This window comes from Prorops nasuta, unplaced genomic scaffold, assembly GCF_024137725.1.
Source record: "Prorops nasuta isolate Cenicafe-Biocafe unplaced genomic scaffold, Cenicafe_Pnas_1.2 PNAS00005, whole genome shotgun sequence".
Lineage (NCBI taxonomy): Eukaryota > Metazoa > Arthropoda > Insecta > Hymenoptera > Bethylidae > Prorops > Prorops nasuta.
The window spans coordinates 3,577,824-3,603,862 of NW_027116802.1; the positions used below are offsets into that span (position 1 = coordinate 3,577,824).

The 26,039-nt window shown below is 43.1% G+C and overlaps 1 protein-coding gene across 1 annotated transcript; it reads right to left on the reverse strand.

The window, feature by feature from the left end:
* Positions 1 to 5,243: 5,243 nt before the first annotated feature.
* Positions 5,244 to 24,749, reverse strand: LOC136773457 (mRNA decay activator protein ZFP36L2-like). The gene is made up of 2 exons (XM_066727152.1): positions 24,103 to 24,749; positions 5,244 to 12,139 (listed from the first exon to the last, which is right to left on the reverse strand). The coding sequence occupies exons 1-2, from the start codon at positions 24,157 to 24,159 to the stop codon at positions 10,946 to 10,948; spliced, it is 1,251 nt and encodes a 416-aa protein (XP_066583249.1). The 5' UTR covers positions 24,160 to 24,749; the 3' UTR covers positions 5,244 to 10,945.
* Between the last annotated feature and the right edge of the window lie 1,290 nt (positions 24,750 to 26,039).

Sequence of the window (26,039 nt, forward strand, 5' to 3'; positions counted from 1 at the left end):
GGGGGGGGAGGGAGGAGGTAGGGTGAAAAAGGAGAAAGGAGAAAGGAAAAGTGGGAGAAGAGGAGAAAGAGAGTGTGCGTGCTTGTGATAGAGCGAGAGAGGGAGAGAGAGGGAAGAAACTGGCGGCGAGGAGGAGGGGGGAGGAGGGTGGAGAAGGGCGAGTCAAATGTTAGCGAGTGCACGACGATGGAACGTCTTTGAGAACGAGGAGGGACTTGTATAAGAAAGCAAGATGGCAACTGGTTATCCCTGAGAGCTCCGAGCAACGTTTATTTGTACATTTTTATCTATTTTTCGTGGCCGCCAAAAAACTCAGCGTAACCAGTTCGCTACATGGCTCGTGGCCTGCACTAGAATGATTTTTCTTTCCCAGGGACGAAGTCAACGCTGCGCCCACCGCTATATACAATCACGATTTTTATTGTCACGAGCAAGCATCGATCCCCTGACACGCCACGATTAATCACCAACAATTAACTTGACGCGGTATTAATCATTTCGAGAAATTCTTTCATGCATTTCAGTTTATCGCCGAACGCGATGCGCGAAGAACCACGAGAAATTACAACCGATGTACCGCAGTGTAAAACCTGCTGCTGCTTCCACGATTATGTTTGCCAATTAATAATTGATTCGACAGTTTCTTGTATCTCATATATGTATATATATATATATATATATATACGCGTGCACCTGGCTCCATCCTCCTTGACTATATATATATATTCGTTTCTTGAAATTTAACACGCCTTGTCGAGCCTCGATCTCGTCTCGAAATTTCGAGAGAGCGAACCGAGAGCGCGTAATTCAAAATATATTCCGATATATTATTTATGGTCTAATTGAATATAGAAATTATGTTAATCGAGGAGTAAAACAGATAAGCATTCGTTCGTAGGTAGAACTTTCTAAAAAGAAGAGAAAAATTGAAAAAAAAGAACTTTGGTATTCTTAACACGTTTTTCTAACGCCCGAACTAACCGCCGCGCGAACTTTCACAAATAATATTTGCAATGTGTCATTCGAGTATCGTAAAACGGAAGAAACATCTCACCACGCGTCCAAAATCATTAGCTTCCGCGATTGGTTGTTCTTCTGACTTTTGTAGAATAATATGGGATGTGCACACTCCATAGGTATACTCCCTTATACGTTCGATAACCGCACATGACGTAATGTTGAAACAACCGATCCTCTTTATATTTCGTCTCTGGGACATTTGGTCGACTTGTTTACCCACGTGTGATATTATTACTTGCAATTACGAGTAAACGTAAAGAAAAAACAGAAAGAGAGAGAGAGAGAGAGAGAGAGAGAGAGAGAGCTACGTAGAAACCAAACATTTAAAAAATTTAAATATAAGACGAATGTCCATTTTCTCAATATTATAATCATGTATATATTCAGAAGTATTATTCTATATATCTAAATAACAAGAACATTTTACATTACACGTATATACACGGATTATGAATTTAATCGCACGTAGCTGTTAAAACGAGAAATTAATACGATTTGTTTCAACAGTAAAGTATTCCCAATACAAACATTTCACGTATACATTCCTGAACGTTTTACCACAGCTGTGAAGTATATTTCGATGTAGCTGTTATGTTCTCCTACCGATAAGTGAAGCAGCTGGTATTTCGCGATCGCTATGAAAAGGAGGCAGCAAATCAGAAATTCGATATCGATACGTTTTCGTGCCGTTTGCTCCGTGCCAACAATTTTCTTCATTCTCACGAAACGTGCTACCGAGGGAACGTATGAATCTACCAATTAAAAGCTAATCTATAATTTATTGTTATCTTTACTCGGAATTTCAAGCATAATTAACTTGTTATTCAGGCTGCTCAAGATCGTCCACGACATCGCGTTGCGTACGTACCTATAGTCACTCGATCAGGCTCCGATACACAAATCCCTGAAGATCCAAACTCTATACCTATATATATATATATATATATATATATATATATAACGTAAAGAATCGTGATTCGCCAATGCGGATATAATCGATGTGCGGAATTTTCGCGAAACAAGAAGGTTATAATAAAATTTCTTTCGGTTAATGTATAAAAATGAAAAAAAGAAAGGAATGTTGCAGGAAGTTGGAGGAAATCAGGTGAGAATCCGACGACACTTAACATTGAGAATCGTGCGGCTGATAGATTAACGAAAGAGTCGAGTCCGCGCAGCGTCAGGTCAGAGACTCCGTTCTGGCTGCCAAATTTCTTTACGGAGAATTCCTCGGCTAATTTTAGTCGACGCACGAAATGATAATTGCGTCAATGTTGCGGTCGCCTCTGTACGACGAGCAGCGCGGCTCGCTATATAGTTCCAGTAGTGCGGCTCTTGGACGAAGATCGATCGGGAGGCTATCGATACAGGGTATAGGCGTTAAAACGAAGGAGAAAGGCGAGTAACGTTATTGCGGGTCAAAGATCGTCGACTGTTATTACAAAGAAGACGAGGGACTCTTTGAGAGGAGATTAGCGTGAAAACGTGAAAATGTTTGGTTCTCTTTGGATTCGGTTGCCAAATTTCTTGACGGTATCCTAGCTCCCTTGCTAATTTTAAACCCTCGAGAGTCGCCACGTTGTCTGAATGATGGCCGATGGTATTTAAGTATACCTACGGGTGGGGGAGGGGAGGGGAGAAGCGGAGAGAGAAGCCGAAGGAGAGTAAAAAGAATAAAGGGAGAAGAAAGAGGAGAGTTTCCTCTCCCTTTGCTTGGTTTCTTCGCCCTCGCCAATCTTGCTCGCCCGCTCGCTTGGCTTTTCGAATGTCCACGATCAGCCTCTCTGGCCCGAGGTCGACGACACCGGCAACGACGCTCCGTGACTCGAACCACTCGCAGAAACCGAAAACCGCATCGGTGTTCGCCCGCGGACCGTAAAAATATGCTCGGCCTACCCGATATGTTTTCCAATCGATTTCGAAACCTCAAAACAGCCTCGCTTCACGCCCTTTCCACGCGAGTGTAAACCCTGCTTCTCCAGACCCTCCCCCCTCCCCCTCCAATAAAAATCTCACCGCAACGCGACATTCGCAATCAACCGATCCACCTACAAACTATCGAGAGTCTTCTACCTACCATCCTCTCTCTCTCTCTCTCTCTCTCTCATTTTCATACAAATCACTTTGAGAAGAAAAAAAGGAACAAAAAAACTAAACTCCACACCGAGACTCGATTTTAATAAAGATTCTCCAACCAATCTTCCAAAGTGCAATTTTCTAGGGATTGATTTAGCGATGACGCGGTATTGTTGAGGAAAAGACGTTGGTATTACATATATATATATATATATAGTATAGGCATTGATGAACCGGTCGTATGTACGTACAGCGACAGGGGGCACGGTTGAGCTTGGTGATATCAAATGGTCTCGGGGTATTGATTTCCGGATCGTTAAATCTTTCTACCAGTCGGTTTTGCCGCTAATGAGACGGCAATCGAGAATCCAAATAGAAAACCGCGTTCCTTCGGATATCCCGTGAGTTGTGCTCGCCTCTACTCGACTTTCAACTTACGCCCACGTAGAACAACGAAGCCGGATGTACCAAATCTGTCAAAACCTAACTGGCAGTCATTTTCAAACGAGAATCAGCATTTTCAAGTTCATTATGGCTTGGAAAAGCGAGCAATAACGGAGGCTGCATTCGTTATAAACTGGATTTGACGGGAGTTACCTTAGCAAGTTTTTTTTACGATAGAATAGCATGGCGGAATGAAAAGAAAAAGACTTTCCGCTCGGGTCCCGTTCCGGATCCGTTGCTATAATCAGCAGTATTCTAAACTAGATTCGCCTATTCGTCACTCACAGCTATATATATATATATATACAGAGCGAGGTGCTTTGAATTCATGCAGCCATCCCAGAGTCGGAATATAAAAATTCATTTACCTCCAAGACTTCTCCGAGTGCGATTACAAAAGGAGGACTAAAAACTATAGCTTCCATAAAAAAAAAAAAGAAAAAAAATTGAACACCTCTTGTACTAATTACGCAGATAAATATTCTCTTACGTCCCTGCTCGGCCGAAGCATCCAAAGTGCCTTCCCCTAGCTGTATACGAAGAAACGGTTATGAATTGAAAATGCAAAACGCCTCGATATTAGACATCTCTCATTAGCGAATAATAAAGATTTTATGGATGGATTTGCGGTTGCTGTCCATTTCGCAGCGAGACATTGAAAAGCAGGTAAACGAAGCGCGCGGTTCAGAAATATCAACGGTTAAGTTAGACATTCGCAGACTAGATGGGACAGCTGAGCAGGAGCAAGAGCAGGAGCAGGAGCGTTCAGGGCCGTCAGGCACGAAATGATCGAAAGATAATTCCAGCGATAAAAAGCACAATTTATTAAGTAATTCTAAATGTCAGGCTTTCGCTATTGTAGAAAGCATCGTCCTCGTCATCCGTGTAAACTCGTTATAATCGCGAAATACCAATCTGATTTCCCCACCGATATACAGCGAGTAACGTCGCGTTTTTATATACTGATAAGCCGGATACACGCGTGATTTACAGTTGGCCCGGTCAGACGCAGCGTATAGGTACGCGTTTCTCGAGGAGTTATGAGGTGACGCATTGCGCAATACGAACGGGAGAGTTTGGTTGGTCGGTTAATTTCGAAAAGGGTAAAAAATGCAAATATAGCGAAGAAAATGAGGAAAAGAGAGAGAGAGATAAAAGAGGCTCGATCGTCGTCCATGGAGAGCATGCATCGATGAATGGCCAGGCAGGCAGGCGTGCGTTGTCGTTGTCTTCGAGTGGTTGTTGCGCGCTGTATACACTACCACACTACCCACTCTATTGCCAACAACGTCAAATTTCTCGCTTTTTCCACTGGCTGTCCGAGAGTGAGCGAGCTTCGATAAAAGTGTGTATAGGTGGAATGCAGCCCACGATGCAGTTATATTACAAAGCGGCGCGTGGTGTTGTTAAGCCGGCTTCTTGCCTATCCTTCGAGTTCCGTTTCACTGGCAATCTTATCGACTCCGTGGCAAGGCTGGTCCAGCGAGTCTCTCCGAAGAAAAACTCTCTCGAAGAAAACCGCAATGACGTCAATTCAGTCAATTAAATAAAGTATTATACATGGACGTTAAAGAGAATGGTTTTTGTATGTATATATATATGCATTGGTCGCTTGTACGGAAAATCATTGATTGAGGGGGGGGGGGGGGGGGGTGAGAAAGAGAGGGGAGGGGGTTGGAGGAGGGAAATGAAAAATAACTCAATTATTTTCTAATAATAAAATGTATTAAATAGGTAGTGTATTGTTGGCAATACTTATGAAACTACATTTTTCTTTCGTGGTACATGAGACTTGCGTGTGTGTATGTTGTTTTAACAAACGAAACAAAAAAAAGGATCGTCGGGAGAGGGACGAAGCAGCAGGCGTCCTGGCGAATTTGGCTTGAGCGATAATCCAAAACAAAAGTGTTAAAAAAAAAGTGTCAATTTTGAAAAGAATCGTCGGAAAGGCGCCAAACACGATCAGGTCACGCTCGCCAAGACGAGAGAGGCTCGTCCCTCTCCAGGCACAAGTTTTATCATTCCTGGCTCGCATCGCAAATTAAAAAGAGAAAACCTGGATGCTCTTTTTGTATCACTTTTGTGTGGTCCCACTGTACAGTAGACCGAAGTCGCTCGAAGGCGCGCCGCGAGAATTCAGCTGAGTGGAATCGGCCAGAGGCCGGAAATGCGCTTGGCAAAACTAAACTGAAACGCGTATGCATAATATTGGAAAAACGAAAAGGAAAGCAAAACTAAAAAAACTGGCGCTTTCCGCTAAATCGAATTTAAAGAAACATTTTGTCATCTGGCGAGCGCGCGCGCGCGTCCATCTCAAGCGACTTCCGTTAGACCATCAATTGGCTCTCATTCGCCTCCTCTACAAATTTCATCATTTTTCCTCTTGCAATCACAAGGCACTTGCTTCTTCTCTTTCCTCGAAGAAATTTGCTTTCGTTATCGTTTTTCGTCGGGCGTAGAACGCCCAAACTTATCACATGTAAAAATTAAGTATACACGCATTCTGCGCTAAAAAAAAGAGACGCAATAGGGAAAGGAGGAGGAGGAGGGGGGGAGGTCGGGAGAGGAAAGAGGGGTAAGGGGACACATGGGGGATAGGAAAAGAAAAATTAATAAGGAAGAGGCTGGGAAGAAGAGAGAAGATCATAATTGAACAAAGTAATGGTCGGGGGAAGAAAATTCCCGTGAGAGCCAAGAGATCGACTTGCGCATACATTCGTAATGCTTATTATATCGTATCGCATATAATATATTTATATATATATATATATATGTATATATAATATAGTGTGTTTGTTTGTGTATCTGTGAAGAACGCAGTATAAAATATTGTATAAATATATAAATACTTGATTGAAAAAATAAATATATTAAATTAAAAAAGAGACGTACACGTAAAGTATATTATTTATCATTAATATTATATTTATATAAATATATATATATATATTTACATATATATTTATATAAGCGGTCAAGTCTATAACAGGAGGGTGTGAAATGCACGACCCCCTCGCTCGCGTAGAGACCTTCGTCATGTTCCGAGAATCAAAAGATTAAAAGAGACTATAGAGTGTTCGTACGAGAAGGAATAACCACGCTCGTTCCAAGGGATTAAACGTCCCACACGACGCGTTTTCTCTGCTGAATTTTCACATTTCTCGTGTTCTCGCAAGGACGCGATAAAACTTTAAAAGTTGGGCATCCAACTGTGAAAGGATGCACGAAAGTTTAGGGATAAGAAACAAAAGGTTTTCGCTTCGTAATTTCATCAATGTACTCTTTTACTTCTTTCTTTCTTTCTTTTATTCGAATTTGAGCACGTAGGTCTCTGGGTAAGCGAGTGAGTCGCAGCTGAGGCATTTTCTCAAAGTTTCCCGTCGACCTATCAAGGGTCGCTTATTCGAGCGCGTGGCGTGGACCACCTACCCCGTAACGCCCTGCGTTTCTGCCATAATCCTTTTTTCGCTGGTGCGGAGTGCGCGCATGCACGTGCGAAGAAACCGATAAAACTTTCACTATCTCCCCATTTTTCTCTCCCTGCAAAACCGAACGTTCTCTTTTCTCCCAATGAATGAGTAGTCTACACGCAACCGAGAGACCTATTGGTACAGCGACTTCTCCGCCTGTTATAGCAGAGTTCGCTCTCTTCCTCGAATGTAGAAAAACAAAATAAAAAAAAAACAAAAAAAAAACAAATAAATCTATGCTCTCTTCTCGACATTATCAGACTCGCGTGCACATGCCCATCCCCTAGGGATCTATTTTGTTTTTACGCTCCTCTTCGATTCCACACTCGCCCCCGTTCCCTTCCTCCATCGTTCGTTTCAACAGAGCACAGAAAAGCAGCCCACGCTCGTCTCGCGCATTTTATTATCACTTTCTCTGCCGCTGCAGGAAGCATAGAGTTACCGGAAGCTCCGTAAGAAATAATTAAATAGTCATTAAATAATATATACGATAACTGTATAATATCTATATGCATATGTATTTATATTCATATTTATATTTTTTTTCTTCTCTATATAACATATATATCGATCTATTTAAATATTTATATAGATTGTCTTCTATATAAGGCGTATATAAACAGGTGCGTTGCGTGTACTGTGTTCTCGTGTTCATAAATGTTTACGTGTTCGTGTGTGTGTATGCTCCTACGCGAGCGCGGCGATGGAAACCATGCTTATTAATATTTTTATCCGAGGGAGAGGATGAATGGCTGAACGGCTAGTTTACGGAGCGGTAAAAGAGACACGCGGTGAAATTGATTATCGACGTGACGCGACCGGGACTGGTGGGATTGTTTCCGTGCTTCCACAGAGAAAAAGCGAAATAGTACTCGACCAGTGTGTTCGTGTTTAGAAAAATTTCATTCGTTTCGTCCAATGTGGCTAAAACGTGAAATGGCAACTAAAAAGAATGACTGACTTTGAAGAAGCGCACGAGCGCTCCCACGTGTACGCGTAGAATTAATTTAGTCAATGAGAACTGCTCTATAAGAGGGTATTAATGCGAAAGAGAAGAGAAAACAAAAAATGATGGACCGACCGGATTAATTACAAGGCCATGCTATTTTTCCATTTTTCTCGCGATGAGTGAGAAATTCATGTACGCATCTGACGCGTCGCGCGACGCGCAACTGCTGAATATTTAATCTAATAATATAATATAATATAATAATAATAATAATATTAAGAATATAATATAATAATAATAAAAAGAATAATTAATATTAATAAAAATAATTATATTAATAATAAACTAAATCTATAATAACATCTGCTCTCAAGTATAAATTAAACGAAAACATTTCTTGTTTAGAATAAGAAGTGTATGGTGTGTAGTTTTTATATACAAAATGTAATCGATTTTTTTCAGAAACCACGTCATTTAGGCACTTTCTTTTATTGTATCCTTAAATCGCGAGGTGACGCGGTGCTGAGGTAGAAGCGAGCGTTCTCTTTTCTACGCGAACACAACTTCCTTCCAAAGTAACCTGCGATACTTTTAAGGGTAGATAAATAGGAGAAGCGAAAGGAAAATGTGAGAGAAGGCTTTGGATAACGAAAAATTAAAGAAACAAGAGAAAGAGATTGTTTTTCTGTGTTACCGTATCGAAGGGGAAGGAGGACCACCCGATGCTACGCTGCACGCTCGCTTCCGGCCGACTGTGGCCTTCGGCCACGCCTCCCCTCTACACCTCCGCCATCACCTCATCATCATCATCAAGCTCATTTATACGATTCCGATTATTCTCTCGCGTTATAATAGAATATTTTTAATAATAGTAAATATTTCTATTGCAATAGTTACATATCACATTTTTCGTTTTACGGGAAAGAAGAATAAAGTAATGCGCGAAACTGATGACAAACTTTCTATCTGACTGTTGTCGGCCGTTATAGAAAATCCGTATCGGAGCCGCGTGCCATCCTTTTCTCATGGTTGAAAGGAGGAGCCGGGTGTCGATGGCTCCCGGGGGCTCAAAAGGAGATGGCGAGCGCGAAAGTGAACGCGAAGATGGCGGAGGGCGAGCGTCGATCGGCCAATCTCAGCCTCCCTCCATCACAATTCAGTTCGGAAATCGATGCATTCCGAATTTTCTCGTCGACGATTCAATAGAAAACAGAGAACCTCCTTTGTTTACCTCGCGTCTATCATATTTTATACATAACTCTCTATCTACTTTTTAAGACGCGCACCTCTCAAAATTTTTACACGCACACACCAAACACGATCCCCATCATCACACGCAAACTCTCTCGTCGCAATCACGCGCGCGTGCACACACACACACACACACACATACATACGTGTACATTCATACCCACGTTGGCACTTGCAAATCGTACCACCCTCCTGGTAGCTTTCCCCTCGTTATCCTAATCTCTACATACATCACCCCTCCTCTCTCTCTCTCTCTCTCTCTCTCTCTCTCTCTCTCTCACACACACACACGCAGACACCCACACACTCCGAGGAGTCGCTCGTAAAGAAATCACACACTTTGAATCTTATTCGTTCTAACAAATGGAAGACAATTGGAGTTTCGATTAAAGTTTCAATGGAGCCCGTAACTCCTGATTAATTTAAAGCTCCCCTCGCTCGCTCGCTCGCTCGCTCGTTCGCTCGCACCGACGCGACGTACCCTCTTAATCTGATTCTCGACCACTTAAACTCTAACGCTCGTTATTACCTTTCATATCCCATTCGACGATCTTTCATTCATAATAAGACGCTCGTCGTCATCCTAAACAAGGCATCGAAAAGAAAAACTAGCGTTTTGGAATATTGCAATATTTCACCTGCCCCGGATTGTCACGCGGGATGAACAAACGCGTTACGGGACGAGAGTGACGTGGTAGTAACGACACGATCGAGCGACCAGTCCGAAGGAGATCATAGAAACGTTAATTATAAACACGATTTGGAAGGTTTTCAGCCAACGGTTTGGAACGATTCGGATTGGCGCTCTTTTCTGCTCTGGTACCTCCGGTCGTCCCTCGTCCCGTATCGACCCGATCCGTCCTGTTGTCCCGCGACTAACCGGGCTTTCTTTCGCCTCTGACAACTCATTCTCTCTCTCTCTCTCTCTCTCTCTCTCTCTCTCTCTCTCTCATGCTCCACCACTAACAAACGTAAGTCTACGTATAAAAAGAAAGATATCGGTCCTGGCAGGCAGCGCAGTCGATCACAACTGTACTCACCGGCGATTAAATTAATGATACATCAATAGCGATAATAACGTAACATTATAACTATCATTATTATTATTAGCGATGGTTAATCATGATAATTAAAAGGTGAGGGGAAGCAGGAAGAAAAGAGTAACAAAAAGAGAGAGAGAGAGAGAGAGAGAGAGAGAAGAGGTACGTAGGCTGAGAAAAGGATAGATAGAGAGGAGAGATTAGAAAAAATATCTTATAGTATAAGAACGAGAGTAAGAAGCTTACTGCGTGCTCTAAGTGAAAACGCTTAAATAAGAGAGGGACGATGTATCTCCGTCCGTTTCTTAGTATGTGTATGTGTGAAAAGGGAAAAATGCAATTGAAACGAGTAAAATTCATGGTAAAAGAGATTGATCGGTGGGTGGACCAACGGGGATGGTCTGCCCACTCGCCGATGAACGGCTCGTTCTGTTTGTTAAATGTCTTTTCTACGACTATCACGCGTCTCTCGTATAGTCGGATCGAAATCATCGAGCAACTGGATCGAATGATTAGCACCATGTTTATCTCGTCACTCGAGGCGAAAGCTGGAGGTGGCGGAAAGACTTGGAGCACACACAGCACCAGGGAGAGATGGAAAGAAAATTCTTGCCATCGAAGCGCGAGTGTGCTCGCGACTCTCTCCGATCCGCCTCCCACTCGCCAAGCCGCAGGCCGCCATGAGAAGCGGAAGCTTAGATCTTGAGGTGTTCAAAGTCGCCGATGGTGCTGCTGATCCTATTGAAGACTGGCAGCCTGTCGGAGTTGGGCGAGAGGGGCGACGGTGTCCTCGGAGCGAGCTCGTCCGATCCGATTGGACTGCTGCAGAGACCGTTGTTTCTGGGACTGGGACTCTGTCTGGTTGCCAGGAGGCCGAAGTCCTGGCCGAAGGTGAACGGAGTCGTGGGCAGATTGGCCTGATTGCAGTCGTCGCTGAAGAAACTGGCCATGGAATTGGTGGGCGATTGGCTGAGGCTGGAGGACGGTGAGACCGAGTCCCCCGTGCTGCCCAGCGAGAACGTGGGACTTAGATTCAAGGGTTTGGGTCGAGTTGCTCCGATGACGGAGATGGCAGCTGTCTGATGGTGCGGATGATGGTGCGGATGATGCTGATGATGATGATGTTGCTGCTGCTGCTGCTGCTGGTGATGATGGTGGTGGTGATGATGATGCTGTTGACTGTTCGCCAAGCTCAAAGAGCTCGTCCTCAGCAACGGCGACGGGTTGTAAGCCTGCGGTGCTGCGTTTCCAGTAGCCAGGCTGAGGGAGTTGGCCCTGATGAGCGTGGGGCTAGCCGCTGCTGCCGCCGCGGCTGCTGCTATCTGCGGCGAGGCCGCTATCTGTTCCAGCAGGTTCACGCTGACGTTGCTGTTGTGGTTGTTGACGGTGTTGTTGGCTACTGCCGCCGCTGCGGCCGCCGCCGCTGCGCTCAACAGCGGATTCAGGCCCATTATGTTGGGCTGGGTGGAGCCAAGCTGGGCGCTCACTTTCTGGTTGTGGATGCGAGCCTCCTCGAAATTGTGGATGAAGTGGCAACGCGGTCCGTACGGGCAGAAGCCGATCGTGTGGAAGGTGCGGCAGAGCTCGGTCTTGTATTTCGGATGTCGCGCCAGATTGCGCAACTCGCTGTATCCGTGAGCGAATTGACATTTGTCGCCGTACTTGCAGGCGCCGCTTTCCTCGAACGGTCTGCACAGCTCAGTCTTGTAGCGAGAGGTTGGTTCACTTACACTACGGTCCAGCTTGCGATGCTGTTCGATCAGAGTGGTCACCAACGAGGTGTAGCTGCGCCTTAATGGCGTGTGACCGTTACCATTGCCACCATTTCCACCGTTACTCCCACTGTTGTTGCTCGCCGAAGAATCCTTGCCCTTGGACGAGGCTGAATTCTGCAAATCAAAAATTGGAACGTCGTTACTACAATGCGTACCATATATCGCCACTCCTCTCTTAAATATTCTCAATATCCACTAGCTTCCCAAATAATCTCTTATTCCTAACGTTTCTATCGTCCGTTGGCTTAAGGAAAAAACAAACTTATCGCTGGATACGGTTACGAAATTTTACCGCGCCAATCATATCGAGTCTCGCGTAATTTTAACAATTTCATCATTCGTTCGCTGATAACGCGTGCTATACGCCCGACTTGTTGACGTAATTTCAGCAACGACCGTTACAGAAGCAGCTTCGACCGAAAACGTAAACTTGGCAGAGATTAGCAAACGATTTGCTTTGCGCAATGTCGTGCAGTTAAAAAAGTACTGCGAGCCAATGAGCTCTTTCGAGCAGAGATAAAGGGAAAATGCTTGGGTATCGATAGTCACCGGAAAAAATGTGCTTTATTTTCTCTCAAATGGATGATTGTTAACTATTGTTCATTGTGCAATAGAACCCAGTGGACTGTCGTCGCGCCGAGTAATCCGCTCTGAAATGTAACGAGATCTGCCTGGACGATAAGGTGCTCTACTCACTCGCGTTCGATGGTGGAACGAGCGAGGCTTAAAGGTCTGAAACAAAAGCTAAACGGGACTGGATGGGCTGCGGCCTGCGACTATACGACCGAGGCAGAAAGAAAATCGCTTTGCCAGAGCATCTCCTCGGCAAAGGTCACAGTTTACCTATCTATGAAACTCGAGCTGATTGGTGCTTGGTATAGTTGCGTCTATTCGCAGCTAGATAGGTCTCGATCAGGAGCGTCCGTATACGAAACGCTGAAAATAGGCGTGGAAGGTCGGAGGATCAGGTATAAAATGGCCGAAACGAAAGAAAAAAAGAAGAAGCGAAAGTTGTTGGCAGGTAGAAATTTCAGTCAGTGGTCCAAACTCCACAACACAAGCGCTAGGAATTTCTTAAGGTCTCGAGACTCGGATGGATCTGATACGGTTTGCCTCTCGGTCAGCTAAGCAAGATCCTTTCGAAACAATGGAGGGTACGAACCGTTAAGTGGTAATATATATATATATATATATATAGCTAGGGAAGAAGCAGGTAGAAAAAATAAAATATATAGAATTACCCTAACGAAAAAAAAGAACACATAAATCCAAACTCCTATATATATATATATACGTTTTCCAATCAAATCAATACTGAAAATCATTTAAGAATCGATTAAGAGTGGAAAGTTTGCCGAGTTGGCGAAACAGAGTGAAACTCTCTTGCGTTCTTATTGTTTTTCCTCGAAATCAGCCGCTAATCTCAGTTATTTGCTTTCTTTCGAATATATAAATATAACTGAAAGTATAATCGTTTTGCCGAGCGAACAAAACGATCTTGTTTGGATCGAGCGAGGTATCAAATTCTGGCGCATTGTTACATACTCGCAGTTACGCACGAAAGGGCATTATCGAAGCGTTGCGTATGTCCCATTTCCCGGAATCACGTGTAGTTTCTCCCCACATAACCATGATTACCGCTATCGCTATTATGGCCAAGAGTCGCTGACGCGAATATGTCATTCCCACCCATTACGTTTCATTCAATAGCGAGTTAATACTTTCACGGAAATTACGGATTATTCTGCACACATTCAGCGCTCCTCGCTTACGTAAGAATCTGATAAATTTTGAGAAAAATATTTTCCCGGAGCACACGAAGGAGAAGAGTAATTTTAATGAGAGTTAGTGTATTGTTTGAATTAGATTGCAAAAGTAGTAAATATGAGCAATCGAAAATTTCACGTGGGTCTGGAAATTTCCACGAACACGTGCTCGAGCCTGCGTCTTTGGAGACTCTTGCCCCACTCTGCTCCTCGGATCTCGAGTTGTTTGTTATTGGCTCGTTTCCTCGCTCGCGCAGGTCCAGGCTGCTTCGGACTGGACCGATCGCGCGTGCGCGTCGCAGCTTTCGTGTCCCCGCGCAATTAGCGCTGGCGTCTCTCTACCGTTCTGCTCGCTTTTATCAACGGAGAGCGAGAGACGCCGGTGGTATTGCGCTTGCTGCGAACGCCCAGCATGCCTATGTAAGTGTGTGTGTGTGTGAGAGCAAGTTGGTACAATTCCCGCGCGAAAACACCATTCTTTCCTCTCAGCTCGTTAACCGCGACGCTTTACAGGTTATGTTTGTGCATAATAACGATCGAAAAGAGAGAAGAATCCTTTCGGCAGGAAATAGAGTCGATAATTGCGTTGGTCCTCGTTGTTCTTGAGAAAGCGACGCACTGTCGTTTGTCCGTGGAGAGAGAGAGAGGGGGGGGGGGGGGGAGAGGGAGAGACTGGGGAAGGGCCGCTGAAAGAGCCGATGAACCGCAATCACGTCGTCTTTTTTCACTAGACTCTTTTGATTGGGCTGTAAGTGACGTTGAACGACCGTGTGGCGTTTAAACGAATAAACGATCTCGACGGGACTAAAGGGAACGCGTGAAAGCGATTCACCTAAATAGCAATCAGCTCTCGCACTACCCGGATATGGATCTACGAAAATAGAGAATGTCCGAAACTCTTTCTTTCTTCGTATGATTTTTCGATGACGTCACGCGCACACCCAAGCTAGACTCTGGAGCACGCTACGCACGTCTCTCCTTCACTGTACACGATTCGTGCGATAGAGGGAGGAGGCATTTGCTACGAGGCACATTGTCGAGTTCAACGAATCGTTATTCGATCACCATCAGAGACTCCTCTCGTCACCTTTTTATCATTCAACGGAATAATCGTCGATGGTCGACTCGACTCGACTCGACTCGACTCGACTCGCCTTACCGGCAGTAATTGTAGCTTTTATCTAATGTAAATATCGTTAAAACCCAGTAGCTGGAAATAATAACTATATTCACCTCCCTCCCTGCGACTCGTGGAATAAATTATCAATGCTGCGTCACGCGAGTGACAAAAATAAAAAAAAGTAGCAGCGGTCTTTACAGAAATGGGTGAGTCAGTTTTCATGCTGGATCAACGATTTTCGAAGGTGATACTCTTCTCGGAAATGTTTTCTTCGATTGCATCACACGCTGAGGCGTCTACTACGTAAGCGGGAGATTCGTAGGGAAAGAAATCTGAGAGCGTTAATTGGGAGAATAAACATAGCGAGCTACGATAGTCACTGTATTAACATTAGAAGTACGTAGGAGTAGTTTATTATTCCATCTATCCCATCCTACAGTCTTTCTCTGCGAAATGTACAAGAAAGAGATCCTTCTGTTGAAAATGTTAACGATCAAGCGATGCGATCAATAATTATGCAGTTGTTACTGTTATTAATTAGTTGCCTCATCACCTACCAATTGCAGCCACAGCTCTGCGATTGATTTAATAAACTATTGTTAAACCAACAGGGGGTAAGATTATTTTCGGATTTATATAACTATATGAGAAATTCTGACACAATGCGAGTGGTGGCGAGAGACTTATCGTGGATGAGGAGGGATGGGATACAGCAAGCTTATTTACCGGAGAATAATTTTCGTGGGACGCTTTATAGATTAATAAACAAATCGTTGAGAAAGCAATGGAGCAATCAGTGAGAAGGCGCGAAGAGAGCCAAGGTAAAATATAGTACTCGCAGCAGCTGACGTCAAAGTGTGCGTAGGCGTTTTCAATGGATGTTTTGCCGAGCGACAGGTCGTTACATCGAATGACGACGGAATGATTTAATCTGCCAGTGAATAAAATTGAATGAAAGGTCGACGGTGACCATCGCACCTCTCTTCCCACACGAATCAACAATATTTTGGCGGGAAAATCTTCTCGTCCTGGCGCTCGATCGTTTCGAATACGTTTTACGGAGAGGAAAGCAAGGAGTTAAGCACGTAGAAAGGGAGAATCTATCGATATAAAAGAGAAAGAGATTGGTAGAAGAATAGTAGTTGAGAGAAATTGTGTCACTCCCGAGGAATTATATTAACTCTTCGAGTAGCAGGCTACGATCAAGGATAAGAAAGAATGAACAAGTGCAAAAGCTGCTGCGAGTAATTGGGAGCAATAAAATTGCCGTAGAGTGTGAGAAGATAAGGAATCGAGGAGAAGCTGGTATATTTGATGATACGTGAGAGGTTAAAGGGGAAATTGAATGTACTATGCGGAAAAGCAGAGGGGCAAGAAATACTCGAGTAGTACGTGGCGCCTATTAAAGTGAAACGATGTTGCACGCGCTAATTCTTGCGTAACCGAGACTAAGTATACCGGCTCTTAATTATTCTAATCAACTGCTCGTCCAGCTTTGAAAACGTTATTTGACGCCAACCCTGTTCTTCATAAATAAATCAAAGCACGAAGCAAAACCTTGAAAATTCTTCGAAACCTAGCGCAAATCTCGCCGAGTTTTTAATAAATGGTACACACGCGCGCGAACCGTTGTAGAGCAGATGAGGCTGTGCGCTAATTTTACGACCCTTGGAAAAGAGGTTATTGGTGTAAAAGGGAGAAAAACACGTATGAAATGATCGTTATAATTAAAGCGATACTTTTATGCTGATTGAACGGGAGAAAATAAGTACGATACACGAGGCTTTTATCGGTGCGTTTGAAATAAATCACTAAATTGGTCCAATGGGCTGTGCAATTCAGGGTTCAAATACTGCACCGTCACGAGACACATTGAGCCAATTTGCGAACCGACGCGGCTCGTCCTTCGATATCCAAACGTTCGTCGAGATTAACCTTTGCTTTCGGGGTGAAACCATGCGAGTCAACTTGTTAATTCTCAGTCAACAGGATTTCTCACCTTATGGAAATATATAATCGATTAAATAAACAGACGCGAAATAATGGTGTTAGATTTTGAAATCACGCACACGCGCAAACACACACACATATATATACACGTATCCAACGATCGACTGAGATTTTGGCGCGGTAGTTGAATTTCTTATCGTTTGCACATCTTGCGATGAAACCCCGGATCAGAGATAATGGAAGAAAAATCTCGAGAAAACAATTCCATTGCTTCCATTACCGTAATTACGCGATGTTTGCATGCTTTAAGAGGCTGACTTCTCGACAAGCTAATTAGAAATCTTGCGGAATATTTATCAATGGACCTGCTTGTTTTAATCGACCTTTCAAAGTTGGCAGGAAGGAGTATAGCATGGGGGAACGAACAGGTTAGAATTTGTTGTGTTGGTCTATCGAGTATATAGTTGCCGATTGGGATCAATAAATTATGAGCGACGTCCGGCGCCAAGTTTCTCGCTCTCTCGACCAATGTTGCACGTACGTACGTACGCACGCACGCACGCACGCACTCTCCAGCGTTCTACCGTACTTCAAGTATACGACCGAAGGAGCCAACGGACGTTTCGCTTTCCAGAAGAGCGTGTCGCACCACAACAACTTTTTCTTTTTTTATTCTCCCCCCCCCCCCCACCTCTCTCTCTCTCTCTCTCTCTCTCTTTGTATACTCGGTCCCCTCTTCTCCCTTCCTCTCGAGGAGCCAAGCCAAGAAACGCAGTATAGAAGCAACCTTGGCTTTGTTCAGTGTTGCGCCAAGCTGCCCCCACAACCGGACTTGGACTTGGAAGCACTTGACCCTTCGAGGCATTAATTATCGAATATCCATGCGTGGAAAAACTTCCGTAGTCCCACACGTTTCTTTTTCGTGAGAAAGCCTTCAATTCCTTCTTCGATTAAACGGAAACGCTCCGTCTTCTTACGTAACCGAAAACTTTCTTCCAGCCGTTCGTTCGAGACTCTCCATTTCGTTTCCCCAAAATTCAACGATCGTTACAATACCAAATGTATACTTTTCAAAAAACATTATCCAACCTCCATGAATATTTCATATCCGCGAGAAAATAGAAACGTAAATTTCACGAGTTTCTTAATAAAAGAAGAAACTGAAAGTTCGCGACCCGATGACTGTTTCGTCGGAGCAACTTTCGTTTTCTAAAAGAACGCGTCGAATAAAGCCAGATTCTTCATCGTTAATCAGCGCTGATTCAAACACCAGCCGCGTCATTCATCGGACATAAAAATGCTTGTAAAGTGACGGCACGATATTTCGCACAATGTATTTCTCGTTGGCCGATTTCGGATACGTCATCATCAGGGAAGAAAGAGAAAAGAGCGACAAAAATATATGCGATGTTTCGTTTTCCGGCGCAAAAGAGCGTGTCGCCCTCCTTCTTCCAAGTATATAGCCGGTGCTACTCCAGAAGCAACAGTGGCTCTCTCTCTCTTACACTATACGCTGCTTCCTCAATATCTAATCGAATATTCTTCAAAAAATATTATAATACCCTACACGAATGTTTTCAAATATCTTATGAAAATCGTATAAAAATTTATACTCTCTCCATCCGTGTATTTGTATTCCACGAAAATATCACAAATAAGCAATTTTTGCTTAATAATCGTACCACAAAATATATTATATTATGCGTACATGGTAAAAGAAATTTCTGGAAATATTATAGTTTTATAGGAACAATCGGATGACTGAAATCCGAACGTCGTTTGGACGAGTTTACTGCGCATAAAGAAAGCATAAAGAAGCTCCGTATATTCGCATTGGTTTACTAGAAGCCTCGAAATAGATACTACAGTGCTTTTCCATTTTCTCAAGGCTACCGCGCTGCTTTTATCGAGTATTAAAATATAGAAAAAAAAAAACTGCGCATGCCACGACAACTCTTCCCCCCCCCCCCCAAGCTTGAATAATTGCAAACAATTCGCAGATTCCATTCATAAGATTATATGTTTGATCGCGAAGAAACCAGCGAATTCCTTACTTATGAAAAATATGCAGCAATATTAGTCAGGAGTAGAGCGTGATTCAGGATCAATTACGCGTTTGGCGCTGGAGGAAAAGGCGCGACTAAGGAGAAACGAAGAAGAGATTGGCCGGCAAACATTGGCGCCGTTTTTTCCTTCCTTGCTCTCTATCGATCTTACCGTTATATTCGTGTATTTCCACCGGTAGACAGAGAAGAATGAAAAGTCTCTGACGTTCTGCGAGATGCAGGCAGCAACAACGCTGTTTGGCTAAACGCGACGCATCGCTATACGTTTAGTCAACAACGATCGAAAGAACGCGTCGAGCCGAGGAACGGTTTTTTCCTTTGCTAGATTTACGATTTCTTCTATTTACTTTTGCGGTGGCACGCGAATTACGGAGAGTGGAAAGGTTAAGTGAATTATTTGTCGGGAATCATCATATTGGATAAATGCCGTAGGGAAGTTTGCTCCGTGCGTAAATGAGAGGAAGATACGTCTTTGAGAGTGGAATGGAGGAGTAAAACTGTTAAAATATGTAAATGTACAAGTTGGCTGGTCGTAAAGTACGGTGCTACAGCGGGCACAACGACGCATGTATTCGTATGATTCAGACTCTGGTGCGCCGCGCTGCTGCGTTACCGCGACGCGACCACTTTCTTGCGTGTTCGAGCGAGCAGCACCGCGATACGAGCGAACACAAAGCCTTCCAATAGACCGTGCGCGCGCGCGCGCGCTCGCTCGCGCACCGGTCGACTCGCGAACGAGCGAGCAAGCTTCAAATTCTCTCTCTACACTTTTATTATTCCTTTGTCCAACGCGTAGCGTGTTTCACTCTCGCTTTTTCCCCCTCTAAGCCACAAGCGATGACCTACGACGAACGACCACGACCAAACTTATTAGCAAAACAACGTCTCTTTCTCTTCTTCCCAAGCAATCGCTCGCTTCTCTTCGTTTAGCCACTCTGCCACGTTTCCATTCTCACCACGACAGAATCCTCCAGCCCGTCTTTTTCCCTCTTTACGTTAAATTCAATTATATAATAACCCGGAGTGAATAATATATTATCAATTTTCAGCCAAGCCAAGGAGGATCGTGTCAATATTAATAATAAGCGTTTCTCTCGAGGGTGACACCAAGTGTCGAGCAAAGGACAAATAACGCTGCCCGAGCCAAAAAATCAGCTCGGAAAAGAGGAAAATAAATAAAACGATATATTACGTACACTCGTTGACAATACATTCAGCATAAATATTCTAGTCGCTGCTTCCTAATTAATATACGTTTTTGTGCATCGTCGTCTATTTAAAACTCGAGTCTCCTTCAGGAATAGTACAAAAAATGGATATAAATTACCAACTGTGCGATGGTAACTTATGATTCGGTACACTCAAATAAAACGAGCCGTAAGATTAATGACTGGCATTGTACAGTCCAAAAGATAATTGTTGATTAAAAAAAAGCAGCAAGTCGAAGATTTAAATCTGATAAAACCGTGAATAATTTTATGGCTTTTGAGAAATCTCTAAAAAGATTTTCACGACTCTACTATAAGCAGGGTGAAAAACGTGCAAGTATATTTTTCTAGAGGAGCTATCGATAAAGAGAATGAAAAAAGTTTACAGTATACTTGGAAGTAAGTTCCGTAATATCCGGTGATATAAGAATCACACAAGGGGACTTTTCTTGCTGACAGAAATAAAAAAAAAAAAAGAAATAAAAGAGTGAAATCTTGTTGACGTCGCGTCGGCGCGGGCGTTGCGAGGCTCGTCACGGAGAGCTCAGGCAATTGGCCGAATGAAAAATTGAAATGAGTGAATCACGATTCTTTTTGTGTCGCAAAGGCCAAGTTCATCGGAACCTGCATGAATATGTCATTGAGCGAACGATAGCTTGATTGTGTATACCAACAATCCGTCAAACGTGCAGCAAAATAAAAATCGACTAGTTGGAGAGAGCGAATAGAGTTGACAGAGTTTGGTTAATTGCCTTAAAACAGGTACGAATTCCATCTCATGAACCCCCAAGTGAAAAAATCTTTAACAATAATGCCACTGTGAAACCATACAATTTCAGTTACGAAAAAAAAAAAAAAAAAAAAAAAACTACAGGAAAGAAAAATCTCCTTTAGGATTCTCGACAAATGGAATCGTTCGGCAAGGGGCTATTGTTGTATCACACCTGCCCAAGCTTCAGCATGGAAAAAGCGTAATGCCGAAAGTGGTATTACTAAAATTTGTCGAGATAATTGCACTTTTGGAACGACGGACAACGAAATCTGGGGAAATTGGCAATAAATCAAAGTTTTTGGTGGTTGTGTGTTAGAGAGCAAAGAGCAGAGTGCAGGTTAGCGATGCGTGATTTTTTTTTTTCGGCGAATAGAAGGCAAAAAAGCAAGGTGCACGGCGGAGTCCTCGGAGTAGTAGTAGTTGTACGGATGCTGGTCCATTCACGCGAGAACTGCCTTCTTTTCAGGAATATGGGAAATTTTCGCGAGAGCTTAAAAGGCAAAGGGGCGCCCCATACAAAAGGGGCCATAGCTCTGCATCGCACAAAGACCTCTTTATCTCTCTCTCTCTCACTCGGTCTTTCCCCACTCGATCCTATTCCCCCGCCCCCCTCGTCCCCCCTAAAACCCTATAAACCTTAAGCAACAGGTTCCTACGCCCCTTGCGGCTTCTTGCATTTACCGAGCCGCTTTTTGTTGCCGCTGCTGCAGAGCTCTGAACGCGCGTTGCTCGCCCAGAGGTTTCCTCTTTCAGAAAAATCCAGATAGGAACGATCCTTCGCCGGTCGACTCTTTTCTCTCTCTCTCTTTTTTTACTACCACTATAGCAGCATTTTTCGTCGTGACCCACGCAACGTCCCACCGAAACCTTAAAACTCTGCACGAGCCACGAGAAAATCGCTTGAAAATTTTGCACATTTTTTTCCTTACTTTCATTTATCACATAGTCCAAGCTATCTAACGATACCCTTCCTTTATCTCGTTTTTAGCGTCGAGCTTCAGATAACGCGCAAGTTTTTCCTCGGTTTGCACAGCAAGCCTGAAAACTCTATGTTATAAAAAGCACGAAAGAATCGCATGGATATTTTTTGCATATTTTCTCTCTTCTTCTTTCATTTATCAGCGAGTCAAGTTGTCATCTATCGATACCGTTCGCTTATACAGTCTTTAGCATTGAATTTCAGGCAATGTAGAAGTTTGTCCTCGGTCACGAAAGTCGAAAGTACTTTAATCGAACGAGTTTCGAAATCGCCAGGAGAAACTGCCGAGGAAAGTTGTAAACGAGTGTGGTTAAAAAAACAAGCAAAAGAAAAAATAATAGAGAGAATGTCGAAGGATCGCTGGAACAATGGTGGAGGCTCGAGGATGGGGGATACAAAAATTGTTTATCAGCTGCAAGCTTTTTTTTATTTACACAGACGTGCGAGGTGTAGTACTATGTAGACGTAGTGAATAATAATGTGACGGGAAATGACAAGTGAGCTGTACTACTACTACCAACACTGCTAAGCTACAAAGATTTATACAGGATATCGTACGATCGCACAAACGCAACGATACTCTCGTGTGTATTCGGTTTATGAATGTACAAGTTGCACAGCATACATAAATAAACGAAAAGACGAGTAGGAGGGAAGCTACTGGAAAAAAAGATAGAATAACCCAATGAGACAGAAAAGATTTCTCAGAAAGAACAAACAAAGTGGAGAGAAAACAAATATAATTGGATGCGATAGAATTTCTTGAAATATTCAAAAGAACCTGAAATACGTAGATTACACGATGGTAATTGATTCGTGCTAGAGGTTTATCTGGGGAAAAAATTAATCAAAGGCGACGATAATGATTGGACATTTCTGTCGTAATATCGTTAAAAATATCAGATAAACAGATAAAGTCTGTGCAATTGATCAAAATTGAAAAATTTCCAGAAAATCTTGAATCGTGACTTTGCGATTGTTCGTTCGGAGCAAGAAACAAGTGTTTTAATTTGTCCGATTATTTCCGCTCTGTTCACTTGGAAACTCGAGCCAGAGCTCTAAAGGTTGCGACCGTTTCCGAGTCGGCCGATAATCTGCTCGATTCGTATCGGCGCAAAACTCCCTTTCTCTTTTATACAAATTTCTAGTATATAACGATCGATGCAAAAATGTTCTTTCGTCCGGTTGCGTAGAAGATTCGAGTAAAGACGGAAAAACGCGCGCAGAGTTACTCACCAACTGTTGGTTCATACGAATGCATTCTCACAAACAACGTTTGAAATGGGATGAGAGAAACGACAGCTCCCTCTACATTACATTGTGTCAATTAGAAACCATCGACTGTCACGTTAAAATTAAAATCATGAGAAGCTACGAAGAACCAGAGCGATCGTTGAAAAATACGTGGAATTGATATGAAAGCTACGGTAGAGGAAAGAAATATTTATTGCCGTGACTGAAATCGAGGTAGAATATTATAGAAACAATTAGATGTGATTAAAAGTTGTGAAAAATCCATTGGCCTTGAGGCACCTGGAGTTATTCAGATTAGAGCGAAGCAATCGCTGTAGAATTAATCATAGCTGGCATCATAACCTCTGTTGTTGCCTATCTCTTATTAGTTAGGTAATGTAGCAGACCGTGAAGAGAGTAACCGTAGAGAACACCAACACTAATACGCTAATAGCGTTGCATGGTACCATCATGCACCAGCGCTATTGCCACGACCAGCCATCGAGAGGAATCGCATTGGCAATCATGTAAAAAGTTAGTCGCAGCTCTAAAAGCCACGTGCGAGAGCAGCCATATTTGTTGTCATTCGAAAATTTCCAAACGTACCGAGCATTTGTCCATACTGTCCTTGGACAGTCGTAAATTATGGGAGGAAACGAAGATCCGGGAAAGATCACGATTAAATACATATATATTCAACGAGGAAACAAATCAAAGGCAATATTGTCAGAGTCCTTACGACAGGGTTTATTTACATGATTGGATGGCGTTATCGTTATTGCTTTTTTTTCTTTCTCCAAGTTTCTACCCCGTTCTCCTCTCTCACTCGGTCTTACTCTCACACACACACACACACACACACACACACACTTACGCACGCACATACACGCACAGTTCATACTTGTATCGAGCATTTGTTAATTCCGATGGAATCTGCTTGATTCGCGAACAAACTAGTTTCAACGGAATGGAAGATTGCTTACCTTAAAGATAAGCTCGTTACACTCGAACATTGGGGTGCTCATTACGGCTGTCGACATGTTCCTTCAGTTTTGCACAATAAAAATACACAGGACTATGACTGGACTGTCTGTCTGTCTGTCTGTCTGTCTCTCTCTCTCTCTCTCTCTCTCTCTCTGCCAGCTTCGCAGGTCTCTCCTCGCTGGTCAATCTCTCTTTTCGAGCAAAGACTAAGCAGCGTCAAGCGAAGCGCAAAATAACTTCAGAACACAAAAACTGACACTCCGTCGTAGACTCTCGGTTTACATTGGTGGCACATCCGTGTCAAAGAGCGATGGGCTCGGATCTCCAAAATAAAACCGATCGTTCTCACCGTTAAATTAAAAATTACAATGAAATCTAGACTCTATTTAAGTTAGAATTTAGCTGAGCGAGCGCGTCGTTAAAACATGACACTGTTGTGGTTCGGTTAAAAACAAACAAAAAAAAGAACAATTCGTTGAGTGTCTCGTGTGCTCTCGCGTGAAAAACGAAAGCTCTCGTGTCGACTCCTGGCTGAACTTTTTCAGAGAGATGTGGCTCGCACGGCGCCCGAATCTTGACTAACGAAGGAAACGACGAGCAGATTCCGAAGAGAGACGAGCGTGTAGACTGGAAAGGCGGCACCGGCGCGCGACCAATCAGGGCTCTCCTCGATGTCGCTGCTAACCCATTCATCCCCACCACAGTCGTACGGAGAAAACTTGGCAACGGCGTCCGTCCAGTTCCAAACGCGGCTTACAGCACGCTATACTTACCAACGGAACCCGCGCTTTTCGAACGCTTTATCGTAGTCGCCCTTCCCTAAGCCATTTCTGATTGGTCGACAGTTTCCCTCGTCAACCCCTATTCCCTCTATAAGACTACCCTAAAAACTTGACTCATTCACCATCTTGTACTGTTCATCCCCCCTTCTCTCTAAATTATATCTTATAGCACCCAGTTTGCCAATTTATTTTTTCACTACACTTTTCCGACTTGCTCCAACTTGTCGACTGATATAACTACAGCTTTTATTCCGCTCTTACGACCTCCTTCTCGTATCTCGAATTAGCTTCAATCAGCAAAACAAATTGTTGATCAACAAATTGTAGATAGAACGTGACAAAAATTGTTCCTATCAGTAGATTTTTTTCATCCGATATCACGGGCGCTGTAAATATAGATGCAAAACTGACGCACGCGCTTATAATAGGTCAAAACACGATACATTTATTGCGAATTTTTCCAACAGAAGCAAATATATTACAATAATCAGCATATATACTAATGAATTAATATTAAGGAGTCAAAGGCATGCATGAATGCTACAACATGAATCGTTCGTCTCATTGCTATTGCCGAGTTTATATTTTCGTTAAGTTTATATCAGTAGAATTTTCGTTCAACCCAATAGTCTACCTATATTGTAATACTTACGAAGGCCCAACTCTCCCTTTTATTCATATATTTACTCAATCCGTGCCTCGACTCGTAAAATTGTCTTTGGAAGCTTACTTATATAGAATAAAACGAGTGTGTACTCGCGATAAAAAGAAAAATTTAGTAAAAAATTTCTTCCTCAAAATTCTATAAATAGAAATATTTCGAGAGGAGGAATAAGATTGGCAAAATTCAAACTGTATTTACTGGTTTGAGGGTTAAAAATAAACGCGATTTGAAATGGAAAAGGAAATAAATGTATTTGAGAGTCGAATGACGAGTAAGGTGAGTCGTGGGCGAGTTGTATTCCTCAATTAGACGTTATATCGTATTTGACGAGAAGGAATCTCGTACAAAGAGCCCGCATGTTCCAAACTGATACCTTTGCATTATTACATATAATGTACAGATAGCGTGTGGCCACCATGACGAAAACTGGCTCCCATTAGCCTGTTATATTTAGCAGCATGAGAATCTTTTAAGGGTTGAAAACACCCCC